The sequence below is a fragment of the Prionailurus viverrinus genome, chromosome D4, assembly GCF_022837055.1.
Source record: "Prionailurus viverrinus isolate Anna chromosome D4, UM_Priviv_1.0, whole genome shotgun sequence".
NCBI classification, from domain to species: domain Eukaryota; kingdom Metazoa; phylum Chordata; class Mammalia; order Carnivora; family Felidae; genus Prionailurus; species Prionailurus viverrinus.
The window spans coordinates 91,200,615-91,224,471 of NC_062573.1; the positions used below are offsets into that span (position 1 = coordinate 91,200,615).

The 23,857-nt window shown below is 64.6% G+C and overlaps 1 protein-coding gene across 5 annotated transcripts in view; it reads right to left on the reverse strand.

The window, feature by feature from the left end:
- Positions 1 to 23,857, reverse strand: part of RALGDS (ral guanine nucleotide dissociation stimulator) — a 47,453-nt gene that overhangs the window by 2,517 nt on the left and 21,079 nt on the right. For 2 of the 5 annotated variants that reach the window (XM_047830404.1, XM_047830403.1), the window contains exons 2-17: positions 11,787 to 11,897; positions 10,216 to 10,409; positions 9,667 to 9,765; positions 8,593 to 8,786; positions 8,043 to 8,362; positions 7,097 to 7,312; positions 6,667 to 6,770; positions 6,118 to 6,202; positions 5,073 to 5,141; positions 4,642 to 4,728; positions 4,039 to 4,071; positions 3,557 to 3,678; positions 3,274 to 3,369; positions 2,792 to 2,993; positions 2,383 to 2,625; positions 796 to 910 (exon numbers count right to left, since the gene is read on the reverse strand). In XM_047830404.1, the coding sequence (XP_047686360.1) occupies positions 796 to 910; positions 2,383 to 2,625; positions 2,792 to 2,993; positions 3,274 to 3,369; positions 3,557 to 3,678; positions 4,039 to 4,071; positions 4,642 to 4,728; positions 5,073 to 5,141; positions 6,118 to 6,202; positions 6,667 to 6,770; positions 7,097 to 7,312; positions 8,043 to 8,362; positions 8,593 to 8,786; positions 9,667 to 9,765; positions 10,216 to 10,409; positions 11,787 to 11,897 (2,290 nt within the window). Of the gene's footprint in view, positions 1 to 795; positions 911 to 2,382; positions 2,626 to 2,791; positions 2,994 to 3,273; positions 3,370 to 3,556; positions 3,679 to 4,038; positions 4,072 to 4,641; positions 4,729 to 5,072; positions 5,142 to 6,117; positions 6,203 to 6,666; positions 6,771 to 7,096; positions 7,313 to 8,042; positions 8,363 to 8,592; positions 8,787 to 9,666; positions 9,766 to 10,215; positions 10,410 to 11,786; positions 11,898 to 23,035; positions 23,245 to 23,857 lie in introns of those variants that run through there. The other 3 variants (XM_047830402.1, XM_047830401.1, XM_047830399.1) reach the window with 3 other exon arrangements.

Here is a 23,857-nt window from a genome sequence, read left to right on the forward strand (position 1 = left end):
CTCCCTCTCTCTCTCTGACCTTCCCCCATTCATGCTCTGTCTCTCTCTGTCTCAAAAAAATAAATAAACGTTTAAAAAAATAAAAAAAGAAAAAAAATATTAAAAATAAATACATACATAAATAAACACTAAAAAAAATTTTTTTTTTCAATTGTTAACGTCTGCTATGGTCAGAATGATCGTGTGTGCCCAAGATTCGTGTGGGAATCCTAATGCCCCAAGCACTGGGGCCTTGGGGCAGTGATGAGGTCAGGATTTTATAATCCCATTCCTGAGGCCCCCACGCCCCTTCTGCCACGTGAGGACACGAGAAGGTGGCCGTCTGCCACCCGGAAGAAGGCCCTCACCAGAACCTGACCCTGCCGGCACCTTGATCTTAGACTTCCAGCCTTTAGAACCGTGAGCAGTACATTTCACTAGTTTAACAGCCCCTCCCCGGCCCGCGGTGTTCTGTCACGGCAGCCTGCACGGGCGAGGACAGGGTCACGCGTGCGTTCATTTTCACATATTTGAGGTTCTTTCGGAAGCACGTTTCCCCTCTCAGCCAGCCTGTCCCTGTGGACGGCCCTCGGGCTTGGCCATCTGGCTGCGGGGCCCCGGGAGAAAAGCCTTTTCTCTTCGCTCCTTGGGGCTGCTAGCTGCAAACTAGGTCTCCCGCGGCCGGTTCCCCCCCCAGGAAGGGGCACACGCCAGGGGCCAGCGAGGAGGCTGCCCCAGGGAGCGCGGGGCCGCGGGCCTGGGCCTGGGGTGTGGTGCTGCCCCCCCCGCAGCCCGCCCGCCTGGCCCCGGACTTACTGCGGTCGTCGGAGATAACCTGCACGAGCTCATATTCGTCGGCCTCATCCTCATCCAGGTTGTGTTTGTCCATGGCCTTGCGGATGACGGCTGGAGCCTTGTCCTGGCTGGTTACCTGGATCAGGGAGGGGGGGGGGCAGCCATGGGGTCGAGGGTCCGGGAGGAGCCCCCACAGAGCACAGCACCAGGGACCCTCGGAGCTGCCTCGCGCTGCGTTCAAAGGCTCAGCTTCTGGCTGGGTCCACGGGCGCCTCACCACCTGGTCCTGCCCCGGGAGGCCCCCCACACTACGATGAGAGTCTTTTCCCCATTGTTCCTGCCTCCCCTCCCCCACCCCCCGTTCTCCTACAAGCCTGCCACCTCCTCCCATGCCACCGTGGGAACCTGCCTGCTCCCGGGGGCTGTTCCCCTGGATCCCGGCTTGGCGGGACAATGGGATCAGTGAACCCAGGGAGGAGAGGGCGTCTAGTCCCAGCCCTGGAGGTAGGAGAGGAGCTGGCCAGATGCCCAGGGGCTGCCTGTAGGCCAGGCCTGCACTGGCTAGAGGCTGCTGTGGTGGCCAGCACAGGCCGCCCGTCTTGCCTCGACCCCAAAGGCCAGAGTGCAGACGGGCCTCAGACGTGGGGTCATACAGGCGGCTCTTTAAGGACAGTCAGGCTAGTTCCTGGCGGGGAGAGCAGCTCAGTACGCGGTGGGTATGTAACGGGCACCCGACCTGTTGTTAACGGCAGCCTGCACGGATGAGGACAGGGTCACGCGTGCGTGCAATTTCACATATTTGAGGTTCTTTCGAAAGCACGTTTCCCCTCTCAGCCAGCCTGTCCCTGTGAACGGCCCTCGGGCTTGGCCGTCTGGCTGCGGGGCCCCGGGAGAAAAGCCTTTTCTCTTCGCTCCTTGGGGCTGCTAGCTGCGAACTAGGTCTCCCGCGGCCGGTTCCCACCCAGGAAGGGGCACACGCCAGGGGCCAACGAGGACGCTGCCCCAGGGAACGTGGGCACTGTGACCAGATGGGGGACCTCCAGAGGGTGCACAGGGCTCGTCTACAGCCTGAGTTCTGGAACGCGAGTCCCTGCCCCCACCAGCAGCACATACAGTGTCTGGAGACAAATCCCCTTGGCCTGATCTCAGGCGCTAAATGACATGTAATGTCTCATACCGCCCATCACCTCCACAGCCACCAGCCTGGTGGCCACCGTTCTCCCCGCCTGACCGCCTCCTGACCGGCCCCTCCGCCTCTCCGGCCACCAGCCCACCCCCGCAGAGAAGCCCTGAGTCACCCGACCCGTCACCCCAGCCAGCAGCGGCTTCTGTCTGCCGCCACGGAGATCCAGGCCCCAAGCCGCGGACCTCAGGCCTCCCCCCGTCCCTCCCTCCCTGCCCGCCTCGGGTGCCTTGTCTGTGAAGCCCTCCCCGGCCCCGGATCTCCACGGAAGCTGCTTTCTTTTTGTCCGCCGACCATCTGTCTTTCCCGACCCCCCCCCCCCCCCCCGAAGGTCGGCTCCAGGACAGCGGGCAGGGGGCGGAGCCCGGCACGCGCGTGCGGCCCGGCAGAGCGCGGGCACGGGGACGCCCGCCCGCGCCGCTCACCAGGATGCTCTTGTACATGTTGCCGTTGTCCACGTCCAGGCTGACGCGGATGATGCAGCAGTCGCCCACCTGCTGGTTGTAGAGGGGCAGTGAGGCGCTGTGGCTGCAGACCCCTGAGACGGAGCGCTTGTGGGTGCGCGTGGCAGCCACGGGCGTGGTGGAGGCCGAGGAGGAGGACGCGCTGCTGGAAGCCGAGCTGATGCCGGAGGTCTCCGGGGACGACTGGGAGGCCGACTCCCAGAACTGTGGGGACGGCACGGTCAGCAGGGCGCCCGGGGCCAGCGGCCGGCTCCGGGGGACCCCGGGCGCTCTGTTCGGGAGCCGGGAGCGCCCCTCGGCCGCTCACGGGTGTGGCGTGGGGGCCCTGGGCCCCGCGAAGGGCCGTCAGGGAGAAGGGGCGGGCGGTCACCTTCTTCTCCTGACCATCGGGGGACTCCGGGACGAAGCTCACGTTGATCTCCTCCACGTCGGAGCTGGAGGAGCCGGCCGAGTGGATGCTGAGTGCGTCGGCGATGTCCCCGCTGCTGAGGTAGGGGCCGCACCTGAGCTGGTCACAGGACTTGGAGTGGGAGCTGCCGCTGCTGCTGAGCTCCGTGCTGGGGGCCTGGCGGCTGCGTGGACGGCTCAGCTTACTCGGGGGGCCTCCCCTGGGACACAACCCACCCCTGCCCCCACCCCCACACTCGGCACTCCGGGCTCTGCGCCAAGGGCTCGGTCAGTCACCAGCACCACGTCTGTCCCTGCTTTGGAAGCGACCGATTTAGGATCGCCCCATTTCACAGAGGAGGAAACTGAGGCCCAGGGAGGGTAGACAAGTGGCCCCAGTCGCGCTCAGCCTGAGGCTTCCGTAAGCCCCGAGGGAGCCCTTCCTGCCAGCCCGGGGCCACTCACTCGCTCCAGCGCTTGACGATGGCCGCGTTCTTCTTGGCCTTGAGGGTGTTGCTGGCCGACTCGGAGGGGGGCTCCAGCTCACACGACAGGTTGTAGCTACGGGACAGAGAGGCAGCTGTGAGGTGAGCAGGAGGCACACTCGGGTCTCCCTCCCAGAACCTGCCCGGCAGTGGGGGTCCAGACGCCCAGCCACCACCCGGCAACAGAGCCCGGTCCTGAGCAGGATCCCACACCGCAGCCCGCCCGCCCCTGCCGTGCCCCACCCGCACCCAGCCAGCCTCACCTCTCCGTCTCGCTGAGTCGCTCCATGGCCCGGAACCAGGCCCCAAAGTGCTCCTCGGGTGTGATGCTATAATTGTTGCAAGCCGACTGGAGCAGCTTGATCTGGGCGATCACTTCGAATTCCTGGGGCCCAGAGGGAAGGACGGGACAGTGATGGGATGGATGCGGTGCTGGGTGTGGCCCGGGGGGCTGCCGGGGAGGTCGTGGGTGGGGGTGCTGGGCGGGGCAGGGGCCCAGGGTCTCTGTGTTCCCTCCTACTCTCTACTCCCGCCCAGGGCCACTCTGTTCTAACAAAACAGCCCCTCCCAGGAAGCTGTCCTTGATTCTGGCCTCCTGTACCCCCCTCCAGTGGGAGAGGTCCCCCCTCCTCTGTGTATCCAACTCTCCCCACAAATATAACAGGAAGCAGGATGCAGCTGAGGCAGGTCTCTGATTTCCACCCCCCCTCCCCCCTGCCAACACATACGGACAGCAGCCGCTCACCTTCCTCCGCTTCTCGAAGTTGATCAGTCTCCCCTGGAAGGCAGACAGCCAGAGAGCATCAGAAGGCGTCCCCTTGCCCATGACCACCCCTCAGCCCCTCTCAGGCTGCACTACTGACAGCATACACCAGGGGGCGGGGTGGACGAACGAACACACACACACACACACACACACACACACACACACACACACCTCTGGGCCTGGGGAGGGGGTGGTCCTAGGATCTAGGGAGTGGTGGGCAGAGGGACAGAGCTTCAAACAACTACTGGCCCAGCCCTCTGAGGACAAAAGGATTGAGGCCTCAGGCAGGAAGGCCCAGCTTGGGGGGCGGGCCTCTCTCCTCCTGTGGTTGCTGCCCAAGGGAGGGCCGTGGGCAGCTGGGCCAGACCCTGGGCAGCTCTAAGCCTCAGCGGCTGGGCACCTAGCTCTGTTTACTCACTGGTGAGCCGGGCAGGAGCCCAGGCACGTGGGGGTGGCTGGGGGCCCTCAGACAAGGTGTGCCCAGCGCTTGAGAGCTCAGGGCTCGGTGAGGGGCGCTTTCCCCTAGGGCTCCAGGACCCCGGCCCCACTCCCGCCCGGCCCCGGCCCCCGGGGCTCACTCACATACAGATAGTCCTTCATCGCGGTGTCCAGCATCACCAGGTCTGTGAGGAAGGTGCCCAGGTAGGGAACGGTGCCCTGGATGACACCCTGTGACGTTGGGGTAGGGCTTATGAGCAACGACCGAGGCCTCCCCCAGCCTCCCACTCGGAGCAGCCCGGGGACCTTTAGCAGTCTCCCCCAGACTCCCTCCCAGTGCCCACAGACCCCAACCTCGCTAAGGTTCTGTGGTCCCTGGACCCTCCCCACCCCTAAGCCCACCGAGCCCAGCTGCCATCGGCACCCTCGAGACCCCCTGCTGGTCAGGGCGCAGCCCTGTCAGGGCCCAGAGGAGCTCAGGTCACTGCAGCGTCAGGGGGGAAGGGCTCGGGGCGACCCCTCCTCTCCTGCCTCGGGCCGGCACCCCCCCCCCATTCGGCCTCGAGTGCACTCACCGTCTCCTTTGGCCGCTTCTGGGCTCTCTTGGGGTTCATCTCCAGGGTGGCAAACTTGGAGGTGCCCTCCTGCCAGGGTTGGGGACGGGATCAGTGTGACACTCCTCTCCTCCCCTTTTTCCCCTCCAGCAGACCTGACCTTGGTACTTGGTCACTGGTCCGAATGCTCTGCTGCCACCAGTGGGGTGCCCTGGCGCTCCCGGGGTGTGGGAACATGGGGCCAGTGGCCTGGCCTCCCCAAGCCTGTTTCCTGGTCTGGAAAGTGCAGGTGAGCAAGACACCCACTCTCGGGAGGTCTCCAAGGACTCAGCAGCCCGTGCCCTCTCCGAGGTGGGGGCCCTGCACAGAACTCTCCCACACTCCTCTTCTCCTGGTACCTCACTGCCTCCCCGTGAGTCGTGAGACTAGAGGGACCCCAGGCTCATCCTTCCTCCGCTCTCCCGCTAAGGAAACTGAGGCCCCGAGAGGGGTAGTGACCTGCCCAAGGTCCCAGAGGGACTCAGAAGTGAGTGGGCTGGAGATCTGTTCCTGCTAACTGGTCATCCGGCTAATTTGAGGCCCTGCAGTGACAGCCTGCAGGATGTCTGGGATCCATTTGTGGCGCCTGCCCCGGGGCGGGGTGAGGAGTCCCCCAGGGCTCCCAGAGCTGTGTCCCAGGACTGCTCATTTGGACCCAAGGTCGAGCAGCCCCTTCGGGACTTAGCCTCTGGCACCCCCTGCGGTACCTTGTCCCCAGGGAGCCAGGGTGTGCCCACCCTGAGCTGCAGCGCCGAGGGAAGGAGCCTCCCACCCCACCCCAGCCGCCCAGCAGCCTGGAGGAAGCAGGAGACCTGCCGATCCAGCCACCCCCCCCCGCTCCCCGCCTTGTAGAACACCTCAGCTGCTCCCACACCATTCCATTATCGGGGACTCCTGTCCCCCAAACTACCCCCCACCGGCCCATGCACCAAAAAGATCCCACTCTCCTCAAAGTCCAGCCCAGACAGGATTGGAACTTTTCAAAGAAACGTCCACCGAGAACCTCCCTCCTCTGCCCAGACTTTACCTTGATGAGCAGCTCTCTGCTCAGTGAGTAGTTGTTCTCATCCGAGAAAATCTCCGACAGCTTCTGGAAGATGCGGAAGCTGTCCCTGGGTGGGGGAAGGGAGGAGAACCATGGGAATGGCAGGGAGGGGTGTGAGTGCCCATCCATTTAGGACCCAAGGACCCAACCGCCCGGACGGGTGGTTTTCACCCAGGGTTCTGCTGGGCCCAGGGCGCTCTGTGGGCCGGGGGAGGCGAGCTCCACGTGTGTGGCTCTGTTTGGATCGGTTTGGATTTCAAGGGGACAGAATGGTGTGGCTGGCAAGGAAACACAGGAAAATCTCCAATGTGGCTCTGTCTAGTGCTTGACAGATAGGGAAACTGAGTCCCAGGGCAGAGGTGCTGGCCTAAGGCCAACGGACACTTGGAGGGGTGCCCCCCAGCCAGGAGGCCGGCCTCAGGATTTGCTGCCTCCTGGCAGGTCCCAGGCTCACAGAGGGGACAATGCTCAGTCGCTTGGGGGGTCCCGGGTCCCTCCAGGTGCAGCTCCTGCAGAGAGAGGTCTCCCCACCTGGAAACTTCTTCCCACGTCTTCTTCAGCCTGTGGATGGAGTTGCTCTGCAGGGCCGACAGGATGGCGTAGAGAGACGAGAAGTTCTTGAGGACACGGCACTCCTGGCAGAGGAACAGAAGGGCCGTGGGGTGCGGGTGCAGTCCCCTGAGCTCTGACCTTCCATCCTGGGTGACACAGACTCCCAGGGAGCCCCAACGAGCACCTGGGCCCCCGTCCGTGACACTCCCAGGGAGGAGGCTCTGAGCTCAACACGAGGGAGGACGTTAAGCGGGCCGGGAGCGTCGAGGCAGTGGGACGTGTGAATCAAGGCCAGCGAGCCGCTGGGAAGGGAGGGCTGGGGTCTCTGCAGGGCCGTGGACCACAGACCACAGCCCTGAGGGCAGACGAAGGCGAGAAAGGGGTTCCCCAGGGCCCCTCCAAGGCATACCCTGGCCACCTCGATCCAGTGCTCCACCACCCTGGCCCTGTCCCGGGCCGTCACAGTCCGGTCCCCCAGGCAGGTGGTGATGACGCAGTTGGCCACACTGTTGAACTGGGTGACCGTGGCGCGGACAGTGGGAGCCAGGTGTTCCTTGCCCTTCTTGTCCCGCTGGGACCAGATGGAGCCCAGGCAGTGGTAGGGCACCACCTTCTTGAACAGCTCCTGGGGGATCATGGGGAGCGTCACCTAGCACTGCCACGGCCCAGCTCCCCAGCTCAGCGTCCCCGGTCTCCCTAGTCCCAGGCAGGGTCCCCGGTCAGGCCTGGAGCTCAGGGAAAGCTGAGGATGTGGCTCGAGCCTCGCAGGCCCGGGGTGGGGGCCGTGCCTCTGGGCTCTGTTCTCCGCCGACCGTGGGCGCCCAGCGCACGAGTGACCCAGATGACGCACGGGCAGCGAAGAGCGTCTGGCATTTTCAGACGCCCACCCTCACTCACTGCAACCACCAGAAGCTGGCTCACAGCTGCGCACGCCAGGCAGCACCTTCGGCTCCCCCATCGTGGCTCAGGTCCCCCCGCCCTGTCCAGATGCACGCTCACCGCGGGCGCTCCACCCACAGGCTTTGTCTGCCGTAAACTCCAGGACACGGCAGGTGCCTCGTAGGTGCCGAGGCCTCCCGAGCAGATGGTGGGGTGACCCACGGAGCTGGACGTACCACGGTGAGCTCCACCCCCCCATCGAATGGGCGGGGCTCCGCCCAGCCTTCTACCGCCCCGTCTCATTTAATCCGTCGTCACTGCACACAGGGATGGGGTGGGGAGGGTCCCATCTCTGCATCCACAGTCCAGAGACCACGCAGGAACGGAGCTGGGATATGCCGGGGAATGGCAGGGAATGCACCAGAGGCTGGAGGAAAGCGCTCCCCTGCCCCGCCCGGCTGAGAAAAACTGCTCACCGCATCCATCAGTGTGAACTGCTCTGCCACCAGGTCGGGAGGGAAGGCCAAGAGGTGAGGCTTCTCATTCAGGCCATTTTCTGCAGCCACAGGTGACGGCCAGGGAGGCTCGGGCACCGGAGCTGCGTCTAGGTCTACAGTTTGCGATAGAGCTGGCTCTAGTTCCGGAGCTGGGGCTGGAGCCGGTTCCAGAGCCGGTTCTAGCTCTGGTTCTGGAGCCGGTGTTGGAGCCGGCTCTAGCTCTGGTTCTGACTCAGGTGCCAAAGCCGGCTCTAGTTCCGGAGCTGGTTTTAGAAGTGGCGCTGGAGCTGGCGACAGAGCTAGAGGAGAGAAGTTTCCAGATGTCTTTGCAGAGACAGAACCCACCAGAGCCTCCCGGGGAAGCCGCGGCCAGGAACCCACACCGGGACCTCTGCCCCCCTGCGGTCCCCTGCCGGGGCTCTCAGTCTCTGCTCCTGGCCCCACATCAGCCCCCAGGGGATCCTCCCTGGGTGGCCCAGCACCGCCCCGTCCCCGTGCACCCCCATCCCCCACCCCCCAGCCTTCTCACCCTCGGGCTCGGCCTCCGTGAGCTCTGCGTGCTCCAGCTGGGCCAGGAGAAGCTGGGCACGGCGCTCTAGGTCAGAACCAGGCATGTTGAGCTGCACATAGGCCACCAGCTGCTTGAGGCAGGGAAAGTCTGGGGGCTGACAGAAGTCCTCCGAGTACTGGTCCAGCCAGGTGCCCAGAATGGAGGAGATGGCACTGGAGGGAGCAGGGGGCAGGCAGCAGAGTCAGCGGCCCGGCCTTTCCTTCCCCACGGCCCCCTGCGGCACCCCTGGGGGTCCTCCAACCAGAGGCCAGGCCCACCTGAGCACCCACCCCCCCCCCACCACTGGCCGTCCAGGCAGGGGCAGGTCCGGTCAGAAGGCGGGGGCCTGGCCGTCCCCACGGGAGGGAGCCCTCCATCGATGGTGTGGGCACCCCTGCCCTCCTCAGGGAGGCCTGCCCCTCCCCTGTCTGTCCGGGGGCCTCCTGGCTACGGCGTAAACTCCAGGACGGCGGAGGGCTGCCGTGTCTGCTCTGTCCCTGCCCTGGCCGCACACAGTAGGTGCTGCGTAAGTGTGTGAGGAGGAGGGAACAGGCAGCGTCCTCCCGCCCAGCCTGCGTGGGCTCTCATGGCCCCTCGTCCCCAGCTCCTGCACCCACGGCTGCCGTACTGCCTCCGAGGCGCCTGGGGGTCTCCTCTCCCCACAGACACTATTCTCAGGAACACTGTTCTCAGTCCGGGCAGCTGGACTCAGGGGACTGACGCGTGAGGTCGATGGGTGAGCAGGTGGCCCCCGCACCTCCGTCCTGGGACCCCGGGTCGGGGCCGGGCAGGAAGGGCTGGGGTGGGCTGTGGGGGGGACCCACTCTCTCAGGGGCCAACCTCAGCCCCCGGCCTCTCTTCTGCTCCCCAGGGCCCAGGACCCCAGCCACGGCTGTCTGACTCCTTTCCTCCTGCAGGAGTGGCCCCCACCCCTCGGCCTTCCAGCAGGAATCACAGCTCGTGTGGGAGCCATGGCTCTGCCCAGCGCCCCCGCCCTAGATGTCCCCCACCTTGGAGACGGGGGTCCTCCCATCAGCTCCCAAGTCCGCTCACTTTTTCAGTTGGTCCTGGGGTCCGCCGTCCTCGTCAGAATAAGGAAGGATGCATCCGTATCTAGAGGAGGCCGTGAGGGCATCACATCTACCGTACCTGCTATGATGTCTAGGGTTACTGGCTGACTTCTGGACGAGAACGGAAGCCCAGGAGGGTAGAGTCTGGTCTGGGGTATGCGAAGCGTCTAGAAGGGGCTCCGTGCCCACTTGTTGAGTGAACGAAGCCCAGCCAGCAACTTACAGACACCTGAGGGGGCTGGGGACCCCTCCCTGGCCACCCCCAGGATGGGTCCCCCATATGGAATCGAGGGCAAGAGCAGCTTTGCCCTAGGCACGGGACACCCAGGCTGGAGGCAGAGAGGAAGCACGGCAGCCCCAGGCAACCCCCTCCACGGGCCGGGCACAGGGTGGGGGACTTGTCCCAACAGTGGGACACGACCCCATGTGGGGTGGTCCTCCTGACACCCAGGGTTCCCACGAGACACCTGAGGCTCAAAAAGGTGCCAGGAGGGGGTGGGGAGCCGCTGTGCTGTGCGGGGGCCGTGCTCACCTTTTGAACAGCAGGTCCAGCACCTGCTGGGTGGTGGTGAAGGCTCGGTACGTGCACAGGAAGATGGTGACGTAGGAGAGGTCGCTGCCCTGGAAGGCGGGCACCAGGTGCTCCACCAGCTTCTCCAGCGTGCCGGCCTTCACCGTCCGCACCTTGCAGGTCTCATACAGGTTCAGGGCTGACTCATTTTCACACTGGGGTGGGACACAGGGGCTCAGATGAACTCCCAAGTGCTCAGTGACATGTGGCAAGGGCGCAGACATGCGTGCCCCCAGCAGAAAAAGGTTCTCAGCTTAAGAAGTGGAATCGGAAGGGGCACCTGGGTGGCTCAGTCGGTTAGGCATCCGACTTCAGCTCAAGTCATGATCTCGCAGTCCGCGGGTTTGAGCCCCGCGTCGGGCTCCGTGCTGACAGCTCAGAGCCTGGAGCCTGCTTCCGATTCTGTCTCCCTTTTTCTGCCCAACGCCCCCCACTACTGTTCGCACTCTGCCTGTCTCTCTCTCTCTCTCTCTCAAAAATAAAATAAAGCATTGGAAAAAAAAGTGGAATTGGAGATGGGGAGGGCTAAAAAATACTAACCCAACACTTTCTGGCCATTCTGTTAGGGGAACTTAAAACGACCGCCCCTCCTTGTATTAGGAGCATCACTCCCGTGAGCCCTGGCAAAACCTGCCCATTCTAGAGACGAGAACACAGAGGCTTATTCTGGGGTGAGAAGAGATACGGCATGTTCAGTGCAGCCCCGGGGAAAGCTGTGGGAAGGAATCAAGACCAGGTCCTAGAGCATGAAAGGGTGAATCACCGTGACGACCGGGCCTCCCCTTTGGAATGTCGTGCTGCTGAGTCCGGCCCTACCTCTGACCTGGAGGGGTCACAGGGCTGTGCCCCAGGAGACCACAAGTTATATAGTAGCCTCAGCCTCCGCCCCTTTTGGGTCAAACTAGCCCTTCTAAGCGAGGTGATGCGGAAGGGCTTGAGGGTCTGCAAGGGTGGGCTCACGGCCCCTGACACAACCGGGGGTAGGAATTAAAACGAGAAAAACTGGGGCAACGTACAAAATCACTTGCAGCCTAACGTGAAGTAAAAAAAGCAGGGAAGTGCCTTTGCTGTGTTTTTCGAAAAGGGTCTTTTTGGGGGGGCGCCTGGGTGGCTCTGTCAGTTGAGCATCCGACTTTGACTCAGGTCATGATCTCACGGTTTGTGGGTTCGAGCCCCGCGTCGGGCTCTGTGCTGACAGCTCAGAACCTGGAGCCTGCTTCCAATTCTCTGTCTCCTTCTCTCTCTGCCCCTCCCCCCCGCACAAGTGCGTGTGCGCCCTCTCTCTTTCTCATAAATAAACATTAAAAATATATTTTTTAAATATAAATGTTTTACCAAAGAGTGTCTTTTTTCATATTCATCAAATACGTGCAGAGGGATGCTCCCGGCCGAGCCCAGGACCAGACAGTGGGGGGGGGGGGGGGGGGGGGCACGAAAGCCCTGGGAGGGAACCCAACAGAGTCGCCGAGCGGCGTCTGGCCCCCGGGCCTCCGCAGGGTCCCGGCGGTGGGGGCCCCCTTGCCCGCACTCACCCCGAGCCAGCGTTGGCCCTTGTTGGCGCCGTGGTGTGCCTGCACCTTCCGCAGGGAGATGGAATGGATGACCCCGTTGACCAGCTCCTCGCCGATCTCCTGCGTGCAGCTCTGTGGAGACAGTGCCCGGCCACCAGGCGGGGGCGTCAGGGGCTGCCTCATGAACCTCGGGTCCGCAGCTGAGGCCCGGTGTCCACACAGATCCCCAGGCCAGGACTAAATGGGCCGACGGCTCGAGGGCTCTCAGGAGTAGTATCGGGGCAGGTGGACACCACCCCCAGCCTCGCCCCCTTCCCACTCCACCAGCCACAAGCTGGGTACGAGCGAGACAAGTCCCCAGGCTCCCAAACCCCCAGCCACCTGCTCGTGCCACCCGGAAGGTGCCTCCCCCACGGTCTGGGGCCCCAGGCCCTCGTCATGTCTCCCCAGCTCATCATCATGCCCCCCCCCCCACACACCCCTCGGCTGACCCAGCAGCTCCTATGGACCCAGCCCCGGAGTCAGCATCACGGGTCTGGGGCAGGTGCTGGGCATCCCCGAAGGCCACATCCGACGCCACTTCCTTCCCTTTCTGCTCATTCAAGCCCGGGTGCTTTCTTGGGTAACAGAGGAGTTCCCCTTCCCTGTCCGTAATCACGTGCATGGGGATGGGGTGAAAATGATGACGGTGCAGGCATCTGGGCAGAGGACTGGGCTTTCACGGGACCCAAAATCACAGGGCTGTAGAAAGGGGGATCATCTGGCTGCTCCCTGGACCAGGACCAGAGAGGAAATGCCCTGGTTTTAGGGGGCAGCCACCCCTTCCACGGAACAGGCTGGCCTGGGGGGCCGTGACCATCAAGCCCTGGCTAAGGCCACTTAGTCGCGTCAGCCCGGGCCTCACAGCCCTGTCTCCCACCTGCCCCTGTCCAGGGAAGGGCAAGCCCGCAGTGGGAAGGGGACCTCTGAGAGTTGAGGGAGGAGCCGGGAGGTGCCAGCTGGCACAGGGCCACACTGCCAGTCCTCACCCGCAGCTGGGAGTGTGGGTCACTGCCCCGACCCGAGGTGGGCTGCAGCTTACAGAAGACCCAGGCGAAAGTGCCCTCCCTGAAGCCCTTGGCCTAAGCTGGGCCCCATTGCGCCCCTGGGGGCAGCGATGGGGTGCCTGGGCCTCTCGCCTCCTGCCCACCCTTGAGGGCCCTGGGGGGGCTGCCCTCGGGAAGGCCACTTCCTTTGGCCTGTGGCTGCCCTCCCACACTGGGCACCATGCCAACGGGGAAGCCACTGCGATCACATTCTCTCCAGAGAGAGGGCCAGCCGGCTTCTGGGAAGCCAGGGGGAACCACAGGCAGAGGTCACCCCAACCCCGAGCGGCACCTCCCACGCCCACGCCCGTCAAATAGCCGGGACACGTGGAGGTCCGGCCTTTCCACTGAGGAAGGGAGATTCCTGAAGCAGAAAAGCTGAGCCATAGGCTCACTTTCCCTTTCCCTGCCTGGAAGAGGCCTCAGAGAAGACAGGCTTCGGGGACCAGCTGTCCCCCTGCCGGACTGGGGACCCACCACCCAGGCACGTTCTCAGGGGTCAGAATGCTTCCTGCAAAGGCCGAGGCTCGAGTGGAAGCACCTGCCCTTCTCCAGGGTTTCTGAGCCACACTTGGCCCAGCTGGGAACCAGTCCGTGTCCAAAACACCCAGGTTGGTGGCAGCGATTTGGAGGTCCCCGTGCAGGACCCACCCGCCAGAGGGCACTGCACTTGAACTCCACATAGCACCTGGCTCCCAGCGGGGCTCCGTCAAGGCCGGCCCTAGCAGGGGCCTCGCCAGGCAGTCCCCCCCCCCCCCCCCCCCCGCAGGGCCAGAGAGCAGGCCCTGCACTCAGCCACCCGCCTCGCTGGCAGAGCAGCTGGCCTGCGTGTCACATGGTTCCTGAGCCCCTCCCCCACCCCCTGGGGCCCCCTTCTGAAGCCAGTGGGGGGTGGGGGGCAGGGGCGGACACTGAGAGGGACAGACCGGGAGTCGCTACCCTGTCACACAGACGCGGGGCTGCTCTGGCCCCTTCATGCAGCAGCCGCTACAGACACAAAACCAGACGCTCAGAGCAATGCCGAGTGCAGGCGCCATTGAAACCATCTACTAAGAGACAGAGGGCCAGGTTCTCAGGCAAACTTCCCTGGAGCCTGGGCAGAAACTGGCAGACGGTGGGGGGGGGGGGGGGTGGCATTTGTTTCCGGCTCCTACTCCCTTCCAGGGACAGAGAAGGAAAGCAGCCAAGCCTGGCATCTGCCCCCCACCCCCGACCCTCTAGGGCAGGAAAAGCAGGGCCCTGGCACCTGTGGGTGACCCTGGACCACCCTGTTGGCAGTGTGCACAGCATGCAGGCCCAGGAGCAGGCAGCCCGAGAGGGCAGGTCTGTGGCGAGGGACTGGGGGGCTCCTGGGGGAGAATGGGAGCTGCCCAGCAAACAGCAGATGTCCTGAGGGGAGGCTTCTGTAGGGAAAAGAATGCCACAGGGATGGCTGTGTCCTTGGGGGGCCAGTGTCCCCAGGTCCCCGAGACCCAATTGGCAGCCATGCCCCACACACTGTCTGACCTTCCACGGCTTGGCTCAAGTGGGGAGAGGGGGGAGGGTACCCCCAGGCTCCGGGAAGCGGAGGCTGGAAGCATGGCACCTCTGTGCCTCACCCTCTGCTGTCCCTCTGAGTACAGCTCAGAGCCCCAGGGACAAGGAGAAATGGCCTGGGTGGCATCTGGTCGTGTGTCACCTGATCAGCCTTCTTAGGGTGACAGGCCAGCAGGATGCCTGTCCCCAGCTGACTTCAGGCCAGGCCCCATTTGCTCAAAGGAGAAAAATGGGGTCGCCCGCCCCTCCTCCTTTGGGATGGACCTGAGGGGACCTATTGGTCTTTCCCCAGCCCTGCCATCTGTCCCACAAGGCGGCCGGGGCCCACACATCTGGAGACATCACAGCACCTTCATTCCAATCGCCCCTCTGCCCTCCTTGGGTATACATTTCCCGTGGAAGCCACAATGAGGGGCCATAAGGGGCCTCCAGACCCACAGGGGCCTCCACCTCGGACTGGATGCTCCTAAGAGACCTGGTTGAGGGCTGGGGCGGACAAAGAAGGGCCCGAGCTTGTACCACAGTGTCCTCCTGTCTCCTCTTCAGGCTACACATGGAGACCCGGTCACACTCAGGCAGGGTGGGGGCCGCTGCCCAGGGCCACTGACTCACAGAGTTTACCCCAGGCCCTCACTGGACACTGACCGGCACCCTGCAGCCCTGGGCACAGGAGGCACCCACCAGACCCCAGGGCACTGCCTCTCGTGAAAGGCTCTGACTTGCAGCTCTGCTGAGCCTCTCTGGCCCTGGCCTCAGTGAGCTCATCTGTGAAATGGGAAAAAGAGCAGCAACTTCCTACAGGGCAAGAGTGGGTGTTAAGAAAATGGACGCAGCATGCCCAGCTTGGCGCCTGGCCCGTGAAAGCTCCCAGGAAGCAGGGACAGGTGGCGCCCCGGAAGCGGGGACAGGTGGCGCCCCGGAAGCGGGGACAGGTGGCGCCCAGGAAGGGGGACAGGTGGCGCCCAGGAAGGGGGGACAGGTGGCACCCAGGAAGGGGGGACAGGTGGCGCCCAGGAAGGGGGACAGGTGGCGCCCCGGAAGCGGGGACAGGTGGCGCCCCGGAAGCGGGGACAGGTGGCGCCCAGGAAGGGGGGACAGGTGGCGCCCCGGAAGGGGGACAGGTGGCGCCCAGGAAGGGGCACAGGTGGTGCCCCGGAAGTGGGGACAGGTGGCGCCCAGGAAGGGGGGACAGGTGGCGCCCCGGAAGGGGGGACAGGTGGCGCCCAGGAAGGGGGGACAGGTGGCGCCCAGGAAGGGGGACAGGTGGCGCCCCGGAAGGGGGACAGGTGGCACCCAGGAAGGGGCACAGGTGGCGCCCCGGAAGCGGGGACAGGTGGCGCCCAGGAAGGGGGGACAGGTGGCGCCCCGGAAGCGGGGACAGGTGGCGCCCAGGAAGGGGGACAGGTGGCGCCCCGGAAGGGGGGACAGGTGGCGCCCAGGAAGGGGGACAGGTGGCGCCCCGGAAGGGGGGACAGGTGGCGCCCTGGAAGGGGGGACAGGTGGCGCCCAGGAAGCGGGGACAGGTGGCGCCCAGGAAGGGGGACAGGTGGCGCCCAGGAAGGGGGGACAGGTGGCGCTCAGGAAGGGGGGACAGGTGGCGCCCAGGAAGGGGGGACAGGTGGCGCCCCGGAAGGGGGACAGGTGGCGCCCCGGAAGGGGGACAGGTGGCGCCCAGGAAGGGGGGACAGGTGGCGCCCCGGAAGGGGGGACAGGTGGCGCCCAGGAAGGGGGGACAGGTGGCGCCCAGGAAGGGGGGACAGGTGGTGCCCCGGAAGGGGGACAGGTGGCGCCCAGGAAGGGGGGACAGGTGGCGCCCATGAAGGGGGACAGGTGGCGCCCAGGAAGGGGGGACAGGTGGCGCCCGGAAGGGGGGACAGGTGGCGCCCAGGAAGGGGGACAGGTGGCGCCCCGGAAGGGGGACAGGTGGCGCCCAGGAAGGGGCACAGGTGGTGCCCCGGAAGCGGGGACAGGTGGCGCCCAGGAAGGGGGACAGGTGGCGCCCCGGAAGGGGGGACAGGTGGCGCCCTGGAAGCGGGGACAGGTGGCGCCCAGGAAGGGGGGACAGGTGGCGCCCAGGAAGCGGGGACAGGTGGCGCCCAGGAAGCGGGGACAGGTGGCGCCCAGGAAGGGGGACAGGTGGCGCCCCAGAAGGGGGGACAGGTGGCGCCCAGGAAGGGGGGACAGGTGGCGCCTAGGAAGCGGGGACAGGTGGCGCCCAGGAAGGGGGGACAGGTGGCGCCCAGGAAGGGGGACAGGTGGCGCCCCGGAAGGGGGATAGGTGGCACCCAGGAAGGGGGGACAGGTGGCGCCCTGGAAGGGGGGACAGGTGGCGCCCAGGAAGCGGGGACAGGTGGCGCCCAGGAAGCGGGGACAGGTGGCGCCCAGGAAGGGGAGACAGGTGGCGCCCAGGAAGGGGGGACAGGTGGCGCCCCGGAAGCGGGGACAGGTGGCGCACATGAAGGGGGACAGGTGGTGCCCCGGAAGCGGGGACAGGTGGCGCCCATGAAGGGGGACAGGTGGCGCCCCGGAAGGGGGGACAGGTGGCGCTCTGGAAGCGGGGACAGGTGGCACCCAGGAAGGGGGGACAGGTGGCGCCCAGGAAGGGGGACAGGTGGCGCCCAGGAAGGGGGGACAGGTGGCACCCAGGAAGGGGGGACAGGTGGCGCCCAGGAAGGGGGACAGGTGGCGCCCCGGAAGGGGGGACAGGTGGCGCTCTGGAAGCGGGGACAGGTGGCGCCCAGGAAGGGGAGACAGGTGGCGCCCAGGAAGGGGGAAGAGGTGGTGCCCAGGAAGCGGGACAGGTGGCGTCCAGGAAAGGGGGACAGGTGGCACCCAGGAAGGGGGACAGGTGGCGCCCAGGAAGGGGGGACAGGTGGCGTCCAGGAAGGGGGGACAGGTGGCGCCCAGGAAGGGGGGACAGGTGGCGCCCAGGAAGGGGGGACAGGTCGCGCTCTGGAAGCGGGGACAGGTGGCACCCAGGAAGGGGGGACAGGTGGCGCCCAGGAAGGGGGGACAGGTGGCATCCAGGAAAGGGGGACAGGTGGCGCCCAGGAAGCGGGACAGGTGGTGCCCAGGAAAGGGGGACAGGGCGCTGTTGCTACTGGGCAGTACCCAACAACCAGAGCCCCCAGGAGCTGCCGACAGACATTTAGCAGGAAAACCCTGAGGGCACCTAGGGAAACCTGGAGGAGAGCCAGTTTGGAGAGGGCAGGTGTCCTAAAACTGCCCGAGCCAGCCCTGCAGCCTTCGGACTTTTTGGCATTTTGCTCAAATGCAGGAACCACAGCGGGAGACAGATCAGAGGGCCTGATCAGCCCTCCTGGGATCCAAGTCTCCTGGGACAGTTTAAACGCGGCACCCCACACCCATTCAGAGTGGAAACTGAGGATCTGGGCTGAAAAGAAACAGGGACTTCTCAAGTTCAAGTCCTGGTTCATCTCTTAGACCATAAGCTCTAAAAACTGGGGGAGAAGAAAAAGGCTGCTGTGTGCGGCAGGGCTCCGCCTTCAAGCTCTGGGTGGGTGTCCTGCACCCTGAGTCTGAGGGCACAGACAGGACTGAGTGGGGGACCAGAGGTCAGCCCTGGACAGGGGCGAGCCACACTCCTGCCCCCCCCCCCCGCCACTGCAGCCGTAGAGGCAAGGGGACCTTTGCTGGGGACCATGCAAGGTGCCTGGTTGCCAGGGCAACCGGGGAGCTTGGGGACCCCAGAAGCTGGAGTTTGGGGACCAGCCTCGTGGAGCCCCCAAAGAGGCTGTCCCCAAGAACCCTTGCCATCAGCCTGAGTCCAAGTTACTCATCAGCATTTAAAGAGGAGAAAGTTTGGGGCGCCTGGGTGGTGCTCAGTCAGTTAAGCATTGGACTTCGGCTCAGGTCATGATCTCCCGGTTCGTGGGTTTGAGCCCCGTGTCGGGCTCTGTGCTGAGAGCTCAGAGCCTGGAGCCTGCTTCGGATTCTGTGTTTCCGTCTCTCTCTCTGCCCCTCCCCTACTCATGCTCTGTCTCCCTCTCTCTCAAAAATAATAAAAAACAATAAAAAAAATTTTTAGGAGGAGGAAATGTGCCTTGAGCGGGGAGGGGTGAGGGCGCCCCCAGGCTGGCCCTGCCCACCACCCATCCTTCTGTCCATCCAGGGCCAGCTCCTGATTGTCAGGTCAGCAGGCCACCACAGACCAGGCCTTTGAGGGAGTGTCACTGGTGACAGCTGAGGAGGAGGGTGGTCTGGTCCCGAAGGGGGTGCAGGGCAGGGCCGGCTGAAGGTCCAGTCCCAGAGCAACACCACCAACCACAGCGCCCAATGTCTGCGGGCACTTGCTGGGTGCCGGGCTTTGCACACACTCTTCACGTTTAGACCCCGCAACGCCTCACCTGACGCGTGAGGGAAGAGCTGGGCAGGGAACTCACTCAGGTCAGCAGCCAGGACGCGGCGGCCGGCTGGGGCAGGGATTTCAACCTTGGCCTATGACCCTCCTGGCCGGGCCTGGCCACCACCCTGATCCACTGTGGCTGCTGCAGTCACAGCCTCAGAGCAGAGTCCAGAGAGGGGAAGGCCTTCTTTAGAGGGCGCAGCCCGTCAGGGATGGCGGGGCCCGGCGCCCACACCTTTCCACGGAGCGGGTGGTTGGTTGGGGCTCCTGCCGCGGGGCCCTGAGGTCAGCTCCAGGACCCAGGCCTGAGAAGCACCACGCCAGCTGCATCAGACAGCCGTGTGGCCCAGTCCAGGGCCCGGGCACTCCCCTGGCACCTTGTCAGACCACACGACCGTGGCAGTCATGACCTGCCTGGCTCTGACACTGCATCAGGCACCGTGGGGACTGCTTACCAGGTCGCCTCTCTCAGTCTCCACCTGAACCCTAGGGGAGGAACCGGTGTCAGGTCCATTTTCTAGATGGGCAACCAAGGCTCAGGGATGGGGAGCAGGTCTAGGGTTTCGAGGGGTCAAGCTGGCACTGCCCGCAGCTCTCTTCCCTAGAGACCCAGCTCTGGACCAGCACGCACGATGCTGTCCCCCGGTTCAAAAGGACATTCTGCCTCCAGGTGTGACTGGCCAACCAACAGTTCCCCAGGGCGGAGAGGGAAATGCCGAGGCAACACCCACGCCCGAGAGCTCCCCAAACGCGGGCCCTTGAGCCTTATGTCCTGGCCCCGCTCACCAAGCAGTCTCCCAGCCATTCATCTGCTCGCTCCCAGCCAGGGGATGCAGGCCCGGGACAGCTCAAAGTTCTGCTTCTCCTGCCCGAGGCTGCAGATTTCTACTCCCATCCCCTGAGAAGCAGAGTGGGGAGTCGCTTCGCTAGAGCTGTGTGTCCAGGAACATGGTGTCTCGGAGCCCGGGAGGCCGGAAGCCCGAGCCCGGGACAGGGTGGCCACAGCATGGTACTGAGCCATGGGAGCTATCCGGGTGGCCACTCAGCAGCCCCGGGAGCCAGTCCTCGACTGCCTGGGGCCAGCGCGGAATTACTCCAACCCCTTCTAGCAGCCGTGAAGGCTGGGCCTAGAAACACACGTCCGACTTCTAGGTTGAGGACGGAACGGAGCCCCGCCGGTGAGCAGTCTCACCTCGGCTGCCCCAGGGAGGCAGGCAGCTTGGCAGAAGGCACGAGGACCCGGTACCAGCCAGCCTGGGCCCCCCCTTCCTCCTCTCCTGGGGTTCATGGGGGCCCAGCAGGTGGCAGTCAGTCCCCTCCTGAACTTGATTCGGCCAACAGCCTGGAGCCTGCTCCCTCCGAGTTAGCTAAGGAGCCCTCCTCAAAGATTGCAGTGTGCAGATAGAGACTCCCTCCCACCCAAGGCTATGCCTCTAGGGCCTCCGGTGTCAAAGGCAAATGAGCCCTGGGGGTGAAACTGAAGAGCTGCACAAAGCTGATCAGGAGACCAGACAACTGGGAAGGAGGCAGGAGACTGGGGGTGGGGACTCCCCTATTTATTTCTACCAGAACAGAGAAGCCCTCCGCACTCCATTCCATCCAGACTGTGCTCAGGCCTTATTGTCACATGCTGTGGGTCAGAATCCCACCTCTGCCACTCACTAGCTTGGGGCGTTTGTGCAGTCTAACTTCTAGGGCCTCAGCTGTTTCATCTGTGAAATGGGCAATCCGATGATCCTGGCAGCAAAGAGAAATGCTGCCTGTGTGTTACTTAGCACAGGGCCTCCCACAAAGCGCTGGCTGGCTCGTATGAGCTATGACTTTAAACCTTTGGGGTCCAGCTGTGGGCTCGCTCCTTCCTAAAAGCCCTCCCCGGTGTCCTCTGGCCCAAAGGACTTTTGCCTTCTCTGGTCTAGAAGCATTGCTACCCCTCGCTTGCCCAGGGGCTTCTGAGCTGCCTGGACGTGGTTCTGTTCCCCTGACAGCTCCACTGCCCTCCCCATGAACTTATAATTGCCTCAGCAGTGAGCTCTGCCCTATCCTTCTCTGATCCTTGCGGTGGGCTCTCAAATACAGCAGGCCCCCAATAAACAACAGCCCACATTCAAATCCTGGCTGCGCGTCCTCGGCTGGGTGTACGTTAAAATCAGGGACCTCATTTCTCTGCCTCCCTTTATCTGCTATAAAGTGGGGCTGGTCAAAGCCAGCTGGAGAGAGGGGTGGTGCCTGCAGCCAGTACGTGCTGCACCCTGAAAACTCCTCCCTGCCTGGCCAATGTAGTGGCCTGCCCAGAGACGAGGGCATGGGCCAGGTGACCTCCAGAAAGCACAGAACTCCTCAGGCCAAGCTGGGTCAGCAGTGACTTGGCTTTCTCGATCACGATGACGAGTGGATGCCCAGATGTGCAAGGACATCTGGCAGCCCAGAGAGGGAGGGCCTGGGTGGAGGCGTGGTGGGGAAATGGGGGTTGGGGGGGGTTGGGAGGGGGCAAGACAGAAACTGCCTGGTGGTTTCCAGACAGGACAGGGCCACGAGCAGGGCCGCTTCAGCTCTGGCTCGCTACAGAGACCAGGAAACCAGCCCCAGGATGGTGGGGGGGGGGGGCACTGTGTTGGCAGGAGGGACAGGGACTTCCCTGGCCCCCCTCCCTTCGGCCCATGGTAAATGGTCATTGTGTTTGGTTTCCGGCAGTGGCCTCCTCTTCTGCCAGGACCCTGGTTTTCCTGCCCCAGCCAGAAGCTTCCCCTTTGATTTCTAAACAGCGGCCATGGCCTGGATCTCAGCGCTGAGGCCGGGTGAGGGAGAGTAGCAGCTAAAGAGGGAGACAGAAAGGGGGAGGGGAAGCAGGGAGATGGAGGGAAGGCAGACCCTGGGCAGGAGTAAGGGCTCAGATCTGCCTCTCCCTCGGTTCCTCGACCCTCCAGGATGCAGATGGACAGGGAGGGAAGCATAGAAGCCACAAAGGCCCGCCCCACCCAGGCCAGGAACCTGCCCGGCCCCTGTGCGCGCGCACGCCGGACCCTCCCAGCACACAAAGCCGGAGCCACTGCCAGACATAATGAAAGTCAGATGAGCACTGGGCTGGTGTCAGGCCTCCCATCCCCACCCTCCCTGGGGGGTTGCTCCAGCCGCCAAAGAAGACTGGAGCTGTGGGTGGATGAGGGTTGGAGGACTCGCCTGGCCCCGCCATCCGCCAAGCTCAGGAGGAGTCTCCCAGACCCACAGTCCCCTCAGCAAGAGCTCCCCGCCCCATCTTTCCCCCATGCGGGGCACGGAGACATGCTTTATCCTCGGGCAAATACCTATCTAGGCCCCGTCTAGGCACTGGGGATGCAGAGGCACAAGACCCAGGCTGGCAATCTCCAGCAATGACAAGGTACTGTGGCCCTAAATGATGGAAGGGGAGGGGGCGCCAAGGGGGAGGGGCTCTAACCAGCAGGGGGCTCAAACTTCACTCTTAAGGCTCTGGCTTGGCCTAAATGTGCCCTGAGCCCCGGGACCCAGGGACAGCCTCTGTCCAGGCCCCACGCTCAGGCAGAACGGGGCGAGGGGGCCCATCCCTGGATTCTGCCAGACTCCGCTGCAGAGTCAGGTGGGAGGTGGAGACCCCACTGAGCCTCACTGCCCAGAGCACACCGGAAACGAGGAACCCAGCCCTCACCTAGGTATCCCCAGCCCCCTTCGTGGCAGGCACATGCCCCTTCTCTGAGCCCTCCTAAATCCTTATGAATTCAGGGTGTCGGTATATTTTCTCGTCAACCAGAAACGAGTCACCCCTTCGGCCTGAAAGGCCCTTCTCCCAACCTCCCTGCCTGGACACCTAGAGGCACAGGCGGGAGGCCTGCCTGTCTGCCCTCCACCTTGCTTCTCGGGGCAGCTCTGAACCTCGGATCCCTGTCTGCCCCCAAGGGGTGTTGTCTGGAAGGCCCTTGTGGTCCCAACTGCCTGGGAGGACTCTGTCATCCTAACCACTCGTTCACCTCCTGCACCGCCGAGCCTAACCGCCGGTGCAGGCCCAGCCCCTGCTGTCAGAAGTTCGCAGACGTAAACAGTGACAGCGCGCGGGAACAGATCTACCTGGGCTGCAGGGGGCGCGGGACTGGAACACCTAGAAGCTCGGTGGGGCCAGGTCCCGGGACAGATGGTGGCGGTGGGGGGAGGGGGGAACCACGAAGTCTCGGCTCTGGCCCCCAAAGCGTTGGACCTTTTGTGCGGCAGCCCCCACGCCCCCCTCGCCGCCCCGGGTTTTGTGCGGAAGGCCCCTCCCCGGCCCGCTCACCCACCTCCAGGCGCGGCAGGTCCGGGTCGAGCTGCGTGAAGCTGTGCAGCACCACCGGGCAGCTGTCGGGGCCGCCCACCTCTAGGCGCACTGCGTCCCACACGCTGCGGCTCCGCCGGGAGCCCGGAAACAGCGGCTCGGCGCCGCCCGCAGGCCCGGCCGCCTCGGCCCACATGCGCTGCACCATGAACGGCTCGCGGGCGCGCGGCCGGCCGGCCGGGCCGCGAGACCCGGGGCGGCGCGGGCGCGGGGCCGGCCCGGCGCGCGGTGGCGGCGGCGGCGGCGGCGGCCCGCGCGGCTCGGCGCAGCCTGCGCTCTGCGCCGGCGGTCCGGCCCCGCGGAGGTCAGGCCGGGGGCGGGGCCTCAGGGCGGGGCCGGCAGCGCGGGGGGGCGGGGCCGGCGATGCCGGGGGCGTGTGTATGTGTGTGCGCGCGCGCGCGCGCCCTCGCGAGCCTGCCCTAAGCGTGGCCCGGAGTGCACGTGCTGTGCGTGCCGTGGGCCCGCGGTTAGGCGCCCTGCGTGGGCTCGTGCGCTGGTGCAGTGCCAGCGTTGTGTGGGCGTTGAGACGTGGTCGAGAGGCCCTGGTGTCAGACCTGCCTCCCACGAATTCCAGTTAAGCCTAGCTCTGTGGCCTCGGACAAATTGCTAAACCTCTCTGAGCTTGTTTCTGCTTCGGGAAGGATCGCAGCGGGGAAGTCATGCACAGCCCTCAGCCGCTGCCTGAGCCTGGCTCTGTGCTCCTGAGTCCTGAAATGGTAACTGTGCCTTCGGTACACCCGTGCGTAAAGTCCTCAGTGCTGTGTGTGTGTGTGTGTGTGTGTGTGTG